The sequence below is a fragment of the Nyctibius grandis genome, chromosome 5, assembly GCF_013368605.1.
Source record: "Nyctibius grandis isolate bNycGra1 chromosome 5, bNycGra1.pri, whole genome shotgun sequence".
Classification (NCBI taxonomy): domain Eukaryota; kingdom Metazoa; phylum Chordata; class Aves; order Nyctibiiformes; family Nyctibiidae; genus Nyctibius; species Nyctibius grandis.
The window spans coordinates 75,478,101-75,493,651 of record NC_090662.1 but is presented as its reverse complement, the minus strand read 5'-3'; the positions used below and the strand labels follow the sequence as shown (position 1 = coordinate 75,493,651).

Sequence of the window (15,551 nt, the reverse complement as noted above, 5' to 3'; positions counted from 1 at the left end):
GAAATTAATCATACTCTATCTACATATACAAGGTGCAGAAGCTCAAGCACTGCTGAGGCTATAAGCATCATAAATTCTCCTACAAATGACATGTTTGAGCTTTGTGTTGCAAGAACATTGCATGTGGCTCAGTAATGAAAGTGCTGGACTACCAGTTCACAGGAGATCCAGTCCCATTGACTTAGAATCAAAGAATAGCACTTGCTGCTACCTGAAAAGCAACAAACACACCTTACAGGAGAGTGTTTGGGTTGTTACCAACACACCTGCTCTGAATGCTGGGGGTTCTTTTTTAATTCAGATGGAAAAGTGTCTGGCTGATTCTCTTAAAAAAAAAAAAAAAAAGAAAAAGCTATAGGAGATATTTAAGGCTATTCAAAATAAAAGTCAGATAGTGATCAAAGGAACAATGACAAGGCAGGGAACCCAGCCAACGTAATCCCTGTGAATCAACCACTCCAAAACCCTCAACAAGTGGATGAACAACTCGGCCATTTGTCCCTGTTGCAAAACCCACTGAGGCCGATTCAAGGGAGGAAACTCACTCTGGCAACTATGCAAATGAATGAGAACTACTGCAATAATGAGGCTTTAGGACTTACTGGGGATGCTTCAGGGGGAGGGATGTTGGAATAGACAAAGAATTTGAGGATGTACAAGGTTATGCTTTTATGTTTGGGGTAAGAATCACAGCAGGGAAATGGAGGGATCAAGGAGGATCAGAGATGAACAAGTGTGGGGAAAATGGAGAGAAGAGAGGGATTAACTGAGCTGGTCCAATGCAATCAGTATATTTGTCTGGACAAGTTTTGCACCTGATCACCACAGTCTGTACTATATTTGTAATAAATTATTTGAATTGTTTCCTGTGTGATTGTGCTCTCTGTTGTCTGCATGTGTGTGTGCTCCAGTAACAAACTTGGGTCTGTCTGGCCAGCAAGTAAGGTGAAAGGTTTGGGGGACCAGAAACCCAAGAGACCTGTGAAGGGGTGTTTCTCTGAGCACTGGTCCTTAGAAACAGGATTAGGCTACTGATGCTGTCTGTGTTTATGTGGGTGTCTTCGAAATACTGTCTCCCATCAGTGTTAACCTTGTCTATGAGCTTTGTGAGCCTGCTGATATTGTAGGCTCCCATAACTCTTGTAGCAGTAGGTTCTTATAGTGTGAAGTACCTTCTTTGTTTGTTTTAAATTGATTACCAACTAGTTTTATCACATGCCCCCAGTCTGCCATGGAAAGATTTGCTAAGAACAGTTTTCCATTCACTTTATCCACCACCTTCATTATTTTTGTAAATCTCAATCCCTCATCTGCTCACCAAATTCTGCTCCTTCTGCTCACCAAATGGTGGAATCACGGCCTTTTTAGTGTCTCATGATAAAGCACTTGTTCCATCCCATAATTGTCACTGAGGCTGATGCTACCATTTGTGAGACTGGCTTATAGGGTCTGGCTGAAAGCCTGTCAAGAGCTATGCCTAAATATGAGCCAGGATTTGTTTCATAGGTAGCATCGCTTGCTCACATTTTAGGTGCAGACCTGCCTAGCTGTGGGCTGCTCAGCAAGAAGGAGTCCGTTTTCATTCCAGTGACATTTTTTTCCATTCCAGTGACATTTTTTTCCATTCCAATGACCTTTTTATCCATTCCAAGCCATTTTAGCAAAGGAATTTTGCTGGAGAAGAGGCATCTTGCAAGGCAAGCCACGGAGCGATGGTGACACTCAGTGGCCCCGCAGGAAAAGTGCACCTTCTGAGTTCACGGTTTTTTTCCAATTTATCAGGAAGACAGTGGTAGCAAATGAACCTCATACACAAGAGAGTAAACAGCACTGCTTAGCATAAGGGTGAGTCTACATACTGTGCCGTACAGATTCGTATTAGTACAAGCATCTAAATGGACATCCAGGCTACATATCTGCATTTGCCTTCTTCCCTTTCCCGCACTCATTTACTCATTTCAGTCAGGAAGTGAGACCATCGCCTTCAGGCACCTCAGAAGGAAAATCCTTTCTCTTGTGGTGGGGAAGACTGGAGTTTTCATACACACTGTCAGGGAACATGTCAGCTTGTAGTGTATTCAGTCCCAGCCACAAAGAGCTAATCCTTAGATCTATACCATGGAAGTGCAAGAGGAGCCAGAAATCTGTTTCAGACTGACCTCAGAGCCTGGGATGTCTTCCTGCTCAGAGAAGAGGTTGATATGACATGTCCCAGAAAACTGGGAATAAGTGGGATAAGTCTACATTGCAGTCACTGTAATGTACTTCTCACAGGCTGCCCAGATCTCTGCTTTTGGTATCCACACCTTCCCACACATAGACACCAGCCCATCCACAGCCTCACCACATCACTGGATCTGCTCAACAATCTCCTGCTAGCCCTGGCCAGTCTGGCCAATCACCATCTGCAGAAGGAAGAAGCTGGACAGGAGACGATCACAGCAGCCCCAGGGTCTAATTGCCATTCTTCCCTGTCTCTCAGCAAAAGCTCACCTGACCGTGCTAGTTTCTAAGTCCTCTTCTGACCTCTCCAGCCCCACATTTCAGACAAGTCTTTATATGCCACCACCTCTCCCATATCCCTGCGCTACACATTATTTACTGCGTGACTGATCCTAGTGTGAATCTGCACTTCCTACCACTACCAGGCTCTCCAAGTTTGCAAGCTGAGAAAATAGAGAGGCTGCAACCACGTCTCCTCATCTTGTTTCCCATCTCTCAAAAAAACAGGTCAATGCATGCCAAACCACCTTTCTGCTCCCTGCAGGGAGTGAGAAGTTGGAACACATAAAGGGAAGGTCAGAATACTTTGTGTGTGTGTGAGGAGCCAGCACCAGGATTCAGCTACCTGCAGTACCCTGAAGGCACCCTTGCCCTCATCACCACCTTTAAGATGTGAACTGCATATGAAAGGAAAACCAGCTCAACAAGTCAAAGCTGATACATATCAGTCTACTTCCAAATGTTACTGGGCCTGACCATCAAGACAGTATCAACTACATTGCTTATCAACTTGAGAGTGTGGGAATAAGCCTACTGTGTGGCAAACTGTACAACACAAGAAGTCACAAGTTTTAGACTTTTCTCATGAAAGAAGCCTCTTTGAATGTCAAAGGTAAGCCATGTTCCAGGGCCCTACCCTTAAATTGAAACAAACCATGATAACAAAAGAAATCCAAGCATACTTTAAAAATTACTTATTCATCTATTGCGTATCTTGGATTTAATTCTGGGTTGATACAAACAACTCGATGCAGCTGTTTGAGCTTGGTAGAAAACTAACGTATAGGATAAGATTAAAAACTAGCAAGCCATCACATGTGGAATAAACCTTAGACTCTGTATATTGTCAAAAGTCCCCAGTAACAAGCCTTACAATTCTGCACTACAGCTCTTCTCTTTGGTATTTCTTTCCTGTTTTGGGGCCAAAAAGTCGGAGAAGTAAGGAAGGCAGATTCACAAACCATTGCTCTGTCTCCAAACTGGAGCATGTTAGTTGAGCATACACTAATACGCATGAGTCAGGAAAGAAGGCATGTGTCCAAGCTTCCAGGAGAGTTTGCAGCTGAGTGACAACAGACGACTCATTTGTCTTGTGTCCTAACTTCTCTCTGGATGAGGGCTCCTTTCAGTTTTCCATATGACCATTGCAGAGGCTCTGTGAAAGCCTAGGAAACTGATCTCTTATGCACCCACTAGAAGCAGTGTAGTCTTTCAGCCTTATTTGCACAGTACTGGCAGATAACCACAAAGGCTCAAATAAGCCATACACATAAACCCTTTATGATTTATCAATGCTTCAGCAGAACCCTACCTGTTCATTGTACAAGCTGTATTCTTCATGTATAGATTTTAAGTATGCTATTTATTTCTTATAATAGCACCCTAACAAGGTCAAAATCCATTTGGGGCCATCTTGTCTGCTCACAGTCCTCCTCCTTTTAAGGGGCCTATGTCCTACTCCTTTTAAAAGCTTTTCTTTGCAGAAAAATTCATTGCTATCTGAGATGCTAGTTACCAGATTGCCTGTTAGCTGCCTCCTGTACTATGCTCTTCAGGACCTTCTGTTTTTGCAGGCTGAAGCTGCAAAACTTTGCAGGAAATTTCTCAGTTGTCTCCAGGCCATCTGGGCAACCAAGACTCACTCAGTGGCTGTGGTTAGGTGATGGGAGGAAGTCCCCTTGGCCATCTGCCAGCTACTCATACCCCACCGTTGCTTACACATAGCAAAAGTTCCTTTCTTGCACTGGAAGATGTTTCCTATGGATGCCACCAAGGACAGGGAGCACCTTTCTACAGTCAGCAGAACTGAGCAAGCGTCAGATTGCCCACCCAGCACAGACTAGCCACTTATTGCATTCCTTAACGTTTGCTCCAAGAGGCGAAGACCTCACTGACTTCTACTGTACCTCCTATCTTAAGGAAGCTTGCCACACAGCAGCTCTTTTTCAATCCTTTGCCAGCTTCCTCCGCCCCCCTCATATGCCGCTGAACAACATCGATCTGATTGGAAACCACAGCCTGGAAACATCTGTTTGTATTCACATTTCAGACAATTTCTTTACTTACCTACCCCATGCAGGTACAAGGTGGCAAGACTTCCTGTCATCAGAAGGAGAAGAATCTTGGTGGACTTGTTTCTATTTAGATCTAATTTCATGGTCATCTGATGATGTAAACTGTAAAATACACCCTTGACACTCCATTTAGAGGCAAGGAGAGCCTGGCTCATGGGCACACTGAGCACACTGGGTTACAGCCTTCAGTTTTTATTTTTAACCTCCTTATCTGAAGCACAACCACACTAGAGGTCCCTTCCTACATCCCCACACAGCCCACCTAACCCAAGTCTCTGACCTTCCCCTCTCCTTCTCTCTCCTCATTTACCCCTCTGCTGCAGGATCCCCACTTCCAAGAGGGAGGCAGAGAGGGAGAGGAGTGGTTAGAGGAGGTTTGTTCCTGGGTTAGGGCTGGTTAGTTTTAGCCAGGTAAGGGGAATTTCCACTGTCAGTTTTTTTTTGTTTGGTTTGGTTTATATGGCACTGTTCAGAGCCCTAAAAGTATTATCAAGGTATGTCCTATTTTTTCTCAGCCTCTGATGCTGCCATCACCCTCTTTCACAGTGTCATGGTTTAAAGCTGGGCCAGCTATTAAATGGAGGGCAGATGCTCTCTGTTAACCCTCCTCCCCCTGTCAGAAGGGGAAGGAAAAGAGAAAAGGGAGAGAGACTTATGGGTTGGAAAGTTAAAACAGTTTTAATGAACTACAATAATGAAAAAGAGTATAATAGTAATGGAAATAATTAAACATATATAAATATATACAAAACCAAGATCGAGCTCCCCCGATGTCAGTCACGTCACCACCTGCACTGCAGGGCAGGCTCTGGGAAAGTCCAGGCTGGGCCCAGCGACGGATGGGAACTAGATTCAGGGATGCACGGATCGGGATCGGGGGCAGCAGGAAAACGGACAGAGTCATATTCCGACTCCGGCCATAGCAGAAGGGAAAGGGGACCCTTGTGATCCCCCCACTTTATACTGAGAATGACGTGTATGGAATGGAATACCTTCGTCGGTCAATTTTGGGTCACCTGTCCTGTCCGCTCCTCCCTGCAGGTGCGACCCCCCTGCGGCTCTTCACTCATAATCAGTGAGGAATTTAGCAGTGACCTTGGTTTCTCTAAGAATAAGTACAGCAAAAGCCTTTCTGCATAACATCCCTACTGGTACCTCAGTGATAACTACAAACTTCGAGCGTTATGAGTCCTAGAAGCAGACACTGTCTGCAAAACAGGCAGGTAGTTTCAGAAAGTGCAGTTACTTAGAAGAAGCTTAGATGGAAGTAAAAATCTCTGAAAGGAAAATTGGTTCTGTTTTAGGCCAAACCAGGACACACAGCCAGGGTACATAATGAGTTTTCATCCTTTTTCAATTCCAAGGCTATTTTCCCAGTAAATCAGGAGTGGTGTGTGCAGAGGCAATTCACCCACACTGTGATTTTCAGGCACCAGCAGTAAAGGTGGTGCGCTAGCCCCCTACAAGGCAGAAGAGGTGAATTTGCAAGTACAGTCAACCATGTACAGGATTGCAATATCTTTTTTTCTGCTGTTTCCAGCTGAGTTCAGGTCCACAGCTGGAGCAACCCTACAGGTGGGATGTGAATTGAAAGGTCTCTGCCTGCCTCTGACACTCCTCCTAGTTATACTGTGTCAGCCTCAAGGGCTCTTCTGCAATTCCTGGTCTCTTTCAGATATGTAGGCCCTTTTTTCATCTTCCAGGCTCATATCTCCTGGGCATCATTTGTTGCTCAATCTGTATCTTGAGGGAAGAGCATCCTTGTCTAGCCTCAGCTCCAGGAGCATGCCCGCAGTGCAGGACCTATGACTCTATTCAGGTACTACCCCAGTCCTGGTGCTACAGGATGGTGACATGCAGCAGTCATTTACACAAGTGTTAGTCTACCCTATATCCATAGTATATGCAAATAATCTTCATCTGCTAGCTTTCTGAGGTTGTCTTAGATAGCTGTGTGGTCCCCTTCTGCAAGACAGCTATACAGAGGAAGCTGTAAGGACATGAATACCCATTTGCCATGTCATCAGGAAGTTGAAACTGCCGTAACCTCAGGAAGATCATGAACAGTTCACTACATGGTAACATCTCTGTTTGTATTAAACTTCTACAGCAGCTTTAGCTTTGCATGTCCTGCATGCACACAGAGTCCATCACTGCCTCATATTGCTATTTATTTTTATTAAAGGTAACTGAATCACTAAAAGGAAATGAATCACTAAAATGTTTGCTTCTGAAAAAGGAAGCACAGTCTGTGAAAAAACAGCCCCACAAACACATCCGTATCTAACCCTTCTTTTGTATGGCTTGGCAGGCTTGCTTTTAAACCAGTAGGCATCAAAAGAAAATCCTGGAGCCCTTGATCTAATAGAACCAGGATCTGAAAGTGAGATCTGCAGGATCATGCCCTTTTTGAGTTTCTAAAATACTCCCACTAAGAAATGGAAACAAACAAGAGGCCAACACAACATGTGAATTTGGAGGGGATGTTATTTTGGTCTCATGGCCTCCTTTCAAAAGGCACTGTTATACTGTCCTTTTCTGTCTAGAAGAACTGGTAAAGTAATTCTCCCTTAGCCTCCCCTTACCTGTTCTTACTCTTCAGTTGTGACAGAAAGATGATTCACGGGGCCATGTAGTGAACCAGATCAGGGTTAAAAATGCCTTTTTTTGTTTGGAGTTTGGTTGCAGACAAACAGCTGCATTAACTCAATTGAAAAGGTAGCCCAGAGATGGTACTCGGGGAGGAGAGGAAGACTTAAGCCACTATGGTGACCAAAAGCAAAGTATGTAACCATGACCTAAGTAATGTTTTTCTCTTTTTCAGGCATTAAAATCTGTGCAGACTTCATCAACTGTCAAAGCACTGGCTTCTTTCCAGGTTCCACATACTTTATTTCACTTGATCTCAAACTACTGTGTATCAAGCCAGGTTTCACAGAGAAACTTAGGGCACAGATCAAAGGAAATAGGGTGCCTCCAACACAGCAGGGAAGAGGAGAGCCAGAGCAATGACGTTTGCCTTATGGAAGCAGAAAACTCAGATTATTGGTTGCAGACCCAGGGCATTTTAGTAGGCACCCTTCTTCGAGACATCTGTGGAAAGAAAGAGCAAGAAAAGGCAAAGTGTCTGATGAATTTTTAGGAAGCTATATAAGGACCAAGAGATCTTAGGGGATGAGTTGCAACATCTTTTTGTCATTGACATAGGCATTTCCAGTTGCATTCAGATTTGGGATGCTGTGAGGACTGCACATGTGAGGAGTGTATAGGAATGGGATAGAAATAGATCCTTTTAACCTTCCGTGGTATGCTCAAGCCTTGGTCTGCATTGAGATTATACCGGGACTAGAAACTGTGCCCACAACTAGTACAGTAGATCCCAATTCAACCTGCAGTCCAAGAAGGTTCTACAGCACATGATGGAATTAAATACAGAGCAGAGGTGGGCTGCTTTGCTTGCTTACCACCAGTCCTCTGCTCTGTTTCAGCTGTTCCCTCCTTCCCTCCCTGTTAACACTAACCTGAACCGCAAGGGAAAACGTATTCTCTTGCTGCATGGTCATCTGTAAAAACAAAAGAGAAAGGGTGGTGAGCTGCAGAACTGCATGGTAGGGTAATGCCAAGCTTCTTTCTCTTTAACACAACCATCCCACTACATTAATTTTTTACTCTTCAGTGAATGCAGGAACAGAAAAACGTCTACAGTGGGTCAGACCAATGGTCTGTCTTCCCAACACATCTCCTGTACGTCTGTGAAAGACTTTCTTATGCATTGTGATAACTTCTAATGCAAGGACATTTAGAGGTAAATAGAGAACCTTTCAGTGATGTGTCCTGATAGCCTTGCTTGTTTACTGATAATTAGTATTTTCATGTCAGGTAACAATTTTAAAATTATATGCACTAAGCACAAAAATTCTTGTTTAAGATGGAATAGCAAATGGAGCATATTAGGTGACAACATTTAGCTCTGTAAAGGCTTGATGAAGAAGTCTCCTCCTCTTCTTGACATGGTGTGGAAGGGGGAACAAGAATGGAATTCAGTATACAACATGTAGGCCTGTGGTGCTGCTTTCTAAATCTCCAGTGGTAGTTTTTTCCATTTTGTTCTCAAATTCTTTTTTTAAAATAATTCTTAATGTTCCATCTGCTGTTTTGGTTCATACTGAGCACGGAATAATCAGAGAGACTCAAAATTACTCCAAGATCTCTCTTCTGTGTGCTGATAGCTCATTTAGAGCTTTAAAGGGTAAGAAATTATTTTCTTATTATCCTCTGAGACATGGCAGCACCCAATGGATGGCAGAATTATTACACTGTACATGAAAAGCATAGAACTAAATTCTGCCTTCTGGTGGATCAGGGTGGCAGTGTAACACTGATTTTAAATAAAAGTCTAAGTATTGTCAAGAGAGCTAAGGAGCTGGAGAAATGGTAAATTGACAGACAAGCTTTCTTTCCACAGAGACGTATCTTGAAGCTAGAGGAAGACAAAAAACACAGTCATTTGGAACACATAAACACCACAACATAATCATAGTGCCAGGCAGCCTCATCTCAAGAACAGAAAAGCAAGTGATTCTGCTACTCAAATGTAGAAGTTTTGTACAGAGGAAACCCAAGCTTGGAGTTGCAGGAGGAAGTGCACTGGAATAAGGGAGATAAGGGAATAAGGGGCATAGACAGAACTGTGTCTGAGTAGGGGCATATAATAGTTACTCTTTACCTATGTCAGTGAAATCTCACCTGGCTTATAGTAGTCATAGACATGCACTGTTGCCGCTTTCAGGTTCTGCACTTCAACATCTTGTTCCACTGAGATGTTAAGCTTCAAAGAAATCTCACCCAGCTGGAGAGAAGGAGAGAAGCGAGCAGAAATGCACTGGCCATGTCAAAGTCACCTATGTACCAACTTTATTCCCTCTGCATCAGACATTTATTTCTCTGTCTTTCCAGGTTCTTCTACCCTCTTCCTCTTTTGCCAAAATTTTAGCCAGCTAGACCAGCTTAGAGATTTGTATTTCTAATCTCTGACAGTCCCAATGCAAAGTATTGCAGTTGCTACTACTTGAATGGGCAGCTCCCTGTGGTCTTCCTCTTACCTCTTCCAAATAGATTGTGACTTTGTCTGGTATTATCTCTGTCTTTTTCACCAGGGGTATCTTCTCCAGCTGTACAGGAAGACAAGAGATGAGCTTGGTTAGTATCAGCTCATTGGGCTTCCATGTGGTCTCACACCAAGTTTGGTATTTGTCAGTGAACCGCTGCTGACTAAAGCACTTAACCCAGTCAAGGGAAAGCCTGCCTTCCCCAGCTATAATGGCATTGAGATTGTTGGGAGCGCAGAAAGCCTTAGAAAAGATTTTTTTCAGATTTGGAACAAGTGTCCTTGAGCTGCGTTCCTACTTTCAGCACTTGTAGCAAATGGAAAGATGGTTAGTAGAAGGCTATGATGGGTCTTCCTGGCCATCTCCTGGAACACTGGCACATGCCATTGAACAACTCTATGGGATTCAACACTGCTTTATGGAGCATCCCTACAAATGGCACTGGCAACAGCGAAGGGTCTCAGCACACCCCAGATGATTCTAACTAGGTGCTTTTCAGCTCCTCTCTAACCTCTTACTGCATATGTGATCCTCACTACTGAACATGAAAAACTGCATAGTAAGTTCTGCAAGTGGAAAGTTGTCTTGTGAAATAGCCCACTATATCTGCACTTGCTTAGTTTAGTCAATTTGTAGCAAGATAAGTAGCTACCATTCTCCAGCAGTTCTTAGATGTTTGGATATTTCTGGCTGAGCTACATCTGCAAAATAGATTTTTGTATCTTCAGGGAAGGCCAGAGGAAAAAGTCTTACCGCTTTCACAGAGCTCTTCACAGGAATGAACCCTGAAAGCATCTCCACCTCCACCAGGGCCATGTTAGTGGTCTCACGATCCCCTACGTAACTGAAAAAAGGCAGGGGAGAAGCACATTAAATGTGGAAGGCATCACAGCATCTCTAGGAGATACTAATGAACACTTCCAAACTCTGGCCTGCTCTACAGTGATATGAAAGCTCAGCAGCATGTCTAACTGATGGGAGAAAAGGACAAAAAATCGCCCCCATCTACTTGCTCAGTATGGAGACAGATTGTGCAGCAAATATGTTGTGGTTAACCTTCATGCTGCTCTCTCCAACAGGTGGGAGTGATCTTTGATGTTACAGGTTGGTATTGTTCTCTTTCAGGGCAGTAGGGCATGGAGAATATGGACCAAGACACTCATCCTAGACAGACGCAGGCAAGTGAAATATGCATAGGGACTGGAGTTCCTGCTGTATGGTTCCAGCAGGAGAATGCACCTCAGGGCTGGTTCAGCCCAGGCTGCCAAGCGTCCCCCAAGGGGGGATCTCTGGCTCTTGGGAACACTGCCATCTCAGCTGCTAGTGCTCTGGGGGCTGCTGAGCTGCTCCATGCTGAGATAGTTGCTGTGGTTCTGCAAGCCACTGCCAGTGCATTCCCATGCTTCTCCAGGCCTTAATTGTGAATTAAGGCCTGAGAATTCACGATCTTGCTTCTCCAGGCCTTAATTCTCAGTTCACGATCTCTTTGGGATCTATGGAGAAGTAGAGAGTCTTCCCCTCCCCTCTGTCTTTGTCTCCACAGACAGGAAGTTTTTAGGGGATTCTGGTCATATTACTTCTTTCCACTGAAGAAAGAGCCTCAAGGGATCTCATACCTGACAGACACATGGATGTCAAACTCTTTCCTGACACCATCACATTCTCTTCGTACTGTTTCCACATCCAGGACAAAGACCTCTTCTGTTTTTGGTGGCGGGGTGTTATAGTACAAAGTGGTCTAATGGGGGAGAAAACATCTCTGTGAAGTGCCCCGGAGCTTCCCTGTATGAGCTACAGGACTACCTGTGCCTCCAGCTTTTAACAAATTGGTAACCAATGGCTAACACAGTTGTCCCCAGCTGTGCTTTCTGTTCAGATATTTGCTGTTTAGCACATAGCATCAGATACATCTGCCAAATGTAACCCTCAGCATGGAGGCTCAACTATCTGCGATCCAAGGCCTCATTCAGTACAACATTGTCTCAGTCTTACTGAAAAAAAATATTGTTAGGGTGTGAGAAAGTGCATTAGCTAAAAACCTGCCCATAAGGAGAAAGAAGTGTAACTATTAACTGTTAACATGATAATAGTTAGTAGTTCTAGGTCTCAAGAGGAAAAATACTGACAAAACAAGTATAAAACCCTTAAGAGAGAAAGAAAGAGCAAAGAATCAGAAGATGACAACTCAGCAAGAGGGATGATCACACTCCTCCAAAGAACAGCATGGGCCAATCTTCCTCCACCTGCCTGGTGACTGACTGCTGGCCAGCAGATACTCATCAGATGTCTTATGCTTCTTGACTATATTCAAGTGTAGCCAAGTAGTATGAGTCCTAGTTACCTCCTACATGCATTAACAATAAATAACGGTTGTGTCGTCTTGTCTATACACTGCTTGCAGATTCTCTGTGAGCATCACAAGAGATGGCTGAACAGAAGTAACCCAGTGAGGGAGGTTTTCACAGGGAGTGACTTGAGTTCTTTGCTGCATGAATGGCTCATAAGCAGACCACTATCAAAACTGCCAGAAAAATAAGATGTATTTTCCTGGTGGACCAGTTGTGTTGGTGTACTGGGATAAGAAGACCTTGGTCCTACATCACTCCTTAGCTCCTCATGTGATAACAACCAAAAGAATATTATGTCAAAAGATATACAGTGCTCAGTTCCTGAAGCAGTGACGTCAGCAACATACGTTCGATATAGAAGCAGGTACTGTTCTGTACCTCATCCCTCCTGACTTCAGATCTACTGATCTCTTAACAATGACATGGCTCTGTAGTATCGGACAGCAAAGCTGAGACATTTCTGAGAAGAAGATACCATAGACAGTTGCAATAAAACTATGTCAGCAGAGTATACTTGAGCTCCTCCAAGCTTGACATGATTCTGCCTAGAAAGCCAAATCCTACTCAGAATTTGAGGCTATAGAACCTGCTTAGAGCCAAACCTCGCTTGAATAGTCAGTGGCAAAACCTGACAGCTCTGTTGCTTATACATACTCACCTGTACATAAACGCAGCCACTGCCAGTTGCCTGCACTGTGTACATCCCCGGGACTGCAAGGAGAGATGCCTGATGCAGGACCAACTTGTTGTTCCTGTGCACATGGAACTCCAATGGAGAAGCCTCCTTGCTTTTCACTGTCACCTTTACATCTCTGATCTCCTGAGGAATCAGGGCTGCATACTGAGCGAGGGCCTGCAGGCTAACAACTGTGTCCTGAAGGTAGAGAGAGAGTCACTTTGCTGTGGAGCCATGCAGTACAAGATCCAGCACACTAAGTCAGGCACTGCAGGGAGAACCACACTCCACATGGTCTTGATTCACACCCTGGCACAAGTGGGGGTCTATGCCAATAAATGAATAGGTAGGGTCTATGCCACAGGCAGCAGGATGACTTCTGTTACCTGGAAAGAGTGGCTTCTGAGCCCTGGGGTTAGCAGTTCCAGGCCCTGGGTAATCCCAATTACACAACACAGAAAAAGAGTTTCCCCATGGCATTCCCCAAGCAGGGCTCATGTATGCCCTGCAAAGGATGGATCTAGAGTGACATGCACATGAGAGATGTGCGCATCACTCCAGGCACAGTATCTCTCTCGTTCCACCATGACTTTCCCTGGCTTGTTACCTGTGTGGAAGCAAATCCGCCAAAGGCATTTCTTTGTCCACTGAGCCAGTGCACAAGCTTGCTCACTGAGGCTTCACTGAATGCCAAGTCTGGTTTGGACACGTGAGCCAGGAGGATATAGGCTACTGTCTCAATCATAGAAGAAGAAGATCCTTCCCTACTGGAATGTGATGTCAGGAACTCTGCTGATGGGGAGAGAAACATGTGGAAGAGAAGAACAGTAGATCCCTGTGAACATCAGCTTCTCCTGCCCTGGTACCTTTCAAGGACTGGCAGTTTCCTGTACACCATCAGAAGTGCATGTGCCTTTCTAAGACACTTCAGAGTGCAGAAGCCAATCCCTCTTGTTGTTTTTGTACTCTGAAGGGCCAGCCATCTATGATAGGCTCCATTTCTTTCTTTGAAAACACAGAGATATACAGCCCCAAATCCTCAACCAGTTCCTCTAGGAAACAGTTCCCCTAGAAACTGATTGAACAGAGGCTTTTTGCTTAAAGTACAGTCCTAGTCTTATTCAGCTCTGTGTATTGTCAAAGCTATGTCCCCAAGCTACCGCATTTTTGCTGTTTCTACATTTACCTAGGACAGTCTAACAGGGCTCCCTGTGCTGAAAAGCTCTAGAACTCATTTCCAGTTAGTTGTATCTATTGTACAAGAATTGATCACTCTCTGAGGGAGAACTGCTGGCAGACTACCCAACTTAGCTTGTTGACATCCTCACTATGCAGTGCATAGTCTAGGACAATTTAAGCTAGAGCTGGGCTCCCACCTATGGTCCAAGCTTACAGGCACTGAATGAATCTGAGTCTGGCTGAATGTTTTGCTGTAGTGATAGTAAGAGGCTAACCAAAATTTAGCTAAGAATTTAGCTTAATTTTGGCAGTGTATACATCTTCTGCAATGGTACAAATGTGAAAAACTGAAATTCTCTTAAATTCAAAGTCAGTTTTCAGAACAAACTTTCACTTTTGAAATAAGAATCACAAAATCACTTGTTTGCATAAAACCAGCATAAAGACTTCAGACTTTAGCCCAGGGACTCTATGGGCGGGTATTACTTCATTATGTTTATCACGATGGAAAGTTTTTGCATGAGGGATTTGTGATTTGTTACTTCCAACATGACATAAGCAGAACAATCTTTTTCATGAAGTGGTAGAAGGTGTCTTTCTTGGAGATGCAGATACAGATGACCTACAGATTAACCTTGATTCTTTAAAAAGCACCAAACTCCTGTTTGAGATCCAACTGTAATCCTGTTAGTGAGGCTAACAGAATCCCAGCCACCGGGCCACAGAATGTGTCTCCAGCCAGCAGAAGATAATCCTTTCGGGCAGAGATTCTCCAGCAGGCAAACTGGCTGCAGCTGATGGCTGCAGTCACGTCCTCAGGCTCAGTAGGCAGAACACAGACACACTTGAACATGTAGAACAACACCTTTCCCTCACTTACAACTCCATTGCTCCTGCCAAGTCATTACTAACTATTATCAGGGGAAGCAAAAGCCAAAGGAAACTATCACTTGACCCATAGGCAGTTGGTAGTGCTCCATGCTCTAGGGCCTTAAGGGGACATTTTCCAAAGTGCTTGGTAAGTTAGAAGGATCAGACTCACTGGAAGTCAGTGAGAATGTGCTCCAGTCACTTGTTCTGTATGTACTTTCTCAGAGGCCACTTTTTAAAAGTATTGCACTCACTGTGTGCAATTCTACTCCTTCCAGTTTGCCCACCAGCCGCCCCGTGAAGCCAGCTGGGCAGCTTGAGTAGCTATGCAGTAAACTGCAGTGGTAGCTGGTCAGGCTGAAATATCCTCTCTCCCTTTATTCTTTGGTGGTATATTTCAGTCTCCAATGTAATTCACCATACTGCTAGATGAACAGATGTGGGGAAGAACTTACTTAAGCCAGATCAGGTAATATTGTTACCAACTACTTAACCTTAGGCTTAGGTGCTTTGAAACCCCCGCCTGGCATCCTCATTCAGGACAGAAACCCAGTTTTTTCCAAGTTAAAGAGACAAAAGGAAAAACTAAGCTCAGAAGCACAGCAATAAAGATGCATCCACCCAAGGGCCCTGAGCTGAGTAGAGCAGCAATGGCGAAGCATTCAAAAGGTTTGAATTCTGCAAGTAAATGCCCTGACCAGCAGCTGAATACACATGGTGAGGCAAATTGTCTCTGCAAGATCTCTTATACTATCTATGAATTGCTGAAGAATGACAGGAGCACCACAACTCA

At 44.2% G+C, this 15,551-nt stretch overlaps 1 protein-coding gene across 1 annotated transcript in view; it reads right to left on the bottom strand.

Moving 5' to 3' along the window:
• The window catches only part of LOC137664063 (alpha-2-macroglobulin-like protein 1), a 41,306-nt gene that overhangs the window by 1,883 nt on the left and 23,872 nt on the right, over positions 1-15,551 (bottom strand). The window contains exons 30-36 of the mRNA XM_068401788.1: positions 13,317-13,501; positions 12,692-12,907; positions 11,302-11,423; positions 10,439-10,529; positions 9,680-9,748; positions 9,324-9,426; positions 8,099-8,140 (exon numbers count right to left, since the gene is read on the bottom strand). Of these exons, the coding sequence (XP_068257889.1) occupies positions 8,099-8,140; positions 9,324-9,426; positions 9,680-9,748; positions 10,439-10,529; positions 11,302-11,423; positions 12,692-12,907; positions 13,317-13,501 (828 nt within the window). The remainder of the gene's footprint in view (positions 1-8,098; positions 8,141-9,323; positions 9,427-9,679; positions 9,749-10,438; positions 10,530-11,301; positions 11,424-12,691; positions 12,908-13,316; positions 13,502-15,551) is intronic.